The sequence below is a fragment of the Carex rostrata genome, chromosome 13 (assembly GCF_964058835.1).
Source record: "Carex rostrata chromosome 13, lpCarRost1.2, whole genome shotgun sequence".
Taxonomy (NCBI): domain Eukaryota; kingdom Viridiplantae; phylum Streptophyta; class Magnoliopsida; order Poales; family Cyperaceae; genus Carex; species Carex rostrata.
The window spans coordinates 4,202,341-4,205,614 of record NC_135930.1 but is presented as its reverse complement, the minus strand read 5'-3'; the positions used below and the strand labels follow the sequence as shown (position 1 = coordinate 4,205,614).

The following is a 3,274-nucleotide window of genomic DNA, read 5'->3' as shown; positions in this document are numbered from 1 at the left end:
TATGCCGGGCATAGTGTATTGCGCACATATACCACGCTTTTCTAAGAACTTAGCAAAAGGTCCAGGATTTTGTCCTGATTCATCATATCTACCATAAAATTCCCCACCGCGATCAGATCGAATGATTTTCACTTGTTTTTCTAACTGTTTTTCAACCTCATTTATAAACACCTCAAGTGCATCAATAGATTGTGACTTCTCATTTAGAAGATAAACAAACCCATAACGTGAAAAATCATCGATGAAGGTGATGAAATATTTTTCTTTATTAAAGGAGGGAACATCAAATGGTCCACAAATATCCGTGTGAATTATTTCTAGAAGTTGAGAGCTACGAGTGGCACCTTTCTTTGTATGTTTCGTCTGTTTTCCTTTTATACAGTCGATACATACACCTAAGTCAGTAAAATCCAAGTTTGGAAGAACTTCAGACTTCACTAAACGTTGCATTCTTTCTTTGGATATATGACCCAATCTTTTGTGCCACAAGTACGCTGACTTTTCATCATTCATATTTCTTTTCATTCCAATAGTATTGTTTACGGTAATCAGAGATTCTACATAAGAATTATCTAACTCTAATTTATATAATCCATCAATCAAATTGCCACAACCAATCATGCAATTATTTTTATATAAACTAAAGCATTTAGATCCAAATTTAAATACATAGCCACAATCATCCAACTTAGATACAGATAATAAGTTGCGAGAAAATAAAGGTACATATAGTGTATCATACAAATCAACAATATTGCCAGAACTTAATATAAGCCGGTATGTACCGACACCTTCCATTGGCACCTTGTCTTTATTGCCCATAATTACATATCTTTCTCTTTGTTGTCTTTGGCTTGTGGTTTGGATCGTAAGAAATCCCTGTAAGTTGTTTGAAATATGAGTTGTAGAGCCCGAATCAATCCACCAAGTATTATTAGGAACATCAATAAAATTTGATTCAAAAGTAACAAAAGTATGATTCATACCTTTCTTTTCGAACCAAACCTTCCTTTTCAGACAATCCTTCTGAAAGTGACCCACTTTACGACAAAAGTGGCACTTTTGCTTGTTCCCTTCTTTCTTGAAGCTTGCATTACAAGACACCTGAAAGGCTTTCCCCTTCTTCTTAGTCTTAGCTTTCCCTGGTTTAGCATTAGAACCCGACCCAGCTTCTAGGTTTGAAAAATGAACAGTGTTAGGTTTCATTTCCTTAAGCCTTGCCTCTTCCTGAACAAGTTTACTAGTCAATTCATTTATGTTCCATTTCTTTTCTTGAGCATTATAATTAATTTGGAACGGACTATAAACATCATTCGGCAGAGAGTTCAAAATAAATTGAACTAGAAACCCTTCGTCAACTGTCATTCCCAAACTCTTAAGTTTTGCGGAGAGAGATGTCATTTCTACGATATGTGCATGCATAGTGCGACTACCATCATACTTCATGGTGGTAAGTTTTGCCATAAGCGCACCGGCAAGCGACTTATCGGATGTCTGTGAGCGTGCCTTGACGTTTGCTAGAAACTCTTGAGCGTTATCCGTGTCCGGAAGAGCAACCTTAATGTTTCCATCAACCGTCATTCGCAAAAACATAAGGCATAATCTGTTCGAACGTTCCCACTCTGCCATAAAGGCCTTATCTTCCTCAGTGATTTCATCAATTATAGCATTGGGCTTATCGACTAATAATGCTATGTCCAAGTCCTGTGCACCTAAGTGAAATTGGACTTGTTCATTCCATTCAGCAAAGTTAAGACCATTAAAGACTGTCACAGATGACGCATGCGATTGCATCGATACAGGTACATTAACTATAATTTTTTTTTTTTAAAAAAATAATTAAAAAACATAAGAAGATAAGAAGATCAAATTAAACATAAGAAGGAAAAAGATCATAAGAGAAGAGACATAATGCAATAATTTATAATTTCAGATTTTGGAGCAATAACTTAATTAATATATCCTAATTATCCTTTGGGATTTATTAAGATATATTAAACATAATATTTTACTAGAAAATACTTTAATATGATAATTTTATTGTTTCAATACATGTTGTTGCCTTTGGGTAACTAACAATTGAAGAATAACGTAAATTATCAACTTAAGTTGTGTAAATTATGAGAATGTAATCAACCTTTGGGCAATTCATAAAATCTCATAATCTACTAATTAATTAAATCATTAAATTTAGTATATGACATATTTTAATATCATATAATCTTAATAAATGATCAATTAATTTTAATCTACGGTTTATAGAAAATAGAATTACAATAAAACTATTCTAAAATTCTTAGACTCATTATGGCATCAATTTAATTGAGATAACTCCTTTTTATTCCAGAAAATTTCTTTCCCGGTTGATAATAATTCAATTTCAGAATTTTAATTTGAAAGAATATATGCCTAATGTCTTTCTTCAAAGAAATTATCATCACGATTAATGGTAAGAATTGCATAATTTCGGTAGAATTTTCAGAATATTCTACTTAATGAACTCTATATAATCCATACTTTGATTTCTTTAGGGTAAGGACACTTTGGTGTCTAGCAATACCGTCATAATTCAAAGTTACCGCAAATTTTATTCACAAATCATTAAAAGAAAATAATAATAATAAATTCATAAAACAAGTAACTTATTCGGGAGAATATGAAATCCAAAACCGAAAGCTCTGATACCACATGTAAGTTGATGTTATTTCGTGCTCAACTATTTAGACACAATCATTATCATGAGTACAACTAATCATCTTTAAAGTTTCGATAGCGGAATTAAAAATCATCAAAAGCAAATCAAAGATCTTAGAAATCAAAGTCTCCACGTGTGAATCAAATAAATAGATTACATACCTTTGTCCATAGTAATCTTTAGAATAATACTTGAATCGTTCTTCGCAAACCGTCAGAAGAACTGCAAAGTGATTTCTCTCATCTTTCTCTTTCTAAGCAATGACAACTTGTTCTTTATGAATATAGATGAAGAGAGGATCAACCTTACTATTAGAATTTTCGTTACTTATGCCCGTCATAAAAGCAATCATTTATAGGGGCTGTTATCAGGTGGATAGCGCAGGATGTCAAAGGATGGATAATAGGGGAGATGTATCTGGCCTGTACTAATTATCGCACCCTTTAATCGATGCCTGTTATAAATCGCATCCTATCATGATCCCTTTAATCAAATGTGAATACATACTGGATGCGCTTTAATAAGAGATTTGTCATTATGCAATGAATTCAAAGATCTGTCAGTCAACGCACCCTTTTA

General features: G+C 32.8%; 1 protein-coding gene across 1 annotated transcript; it reads right to left on the bottom strand.

The window, feature by feature from the left end:
• LOC144564290 (uncharacterized) lies at positions 1-2,990 on the bottom strand. The gene is made up of 3 exons (XM_078313879.1): positions 2,857-2,990; positions 987-1,811; positions 1-879 (listed from the first exon to the last, which is right to left on the bottom strand). Exons 1-3 carry the CDS (start codon positions 2,864-2,866, stop codon positions 812-814), a joined length of 903 nt encoding a protein of 300 aa, XP_078170005.1. The 5' UTR covers positions 2,867-2,990; the 3' UTR covers positions 1-811.
• Positions 2,991-3,274: the final 284 nt, after the last annotated feature.

Excerpts from the sequence above, each read along its gene's own strand:
- LOC144564290 (XM_078313879.1), bottom strand. Across the intron at positions 880-986 it reads GGTTTGGTTCGAAAAGAAAG|GGATTTCTTACGATCCAAAC; the intron begins GTATGAATCATA and ends AACAACTTACAG.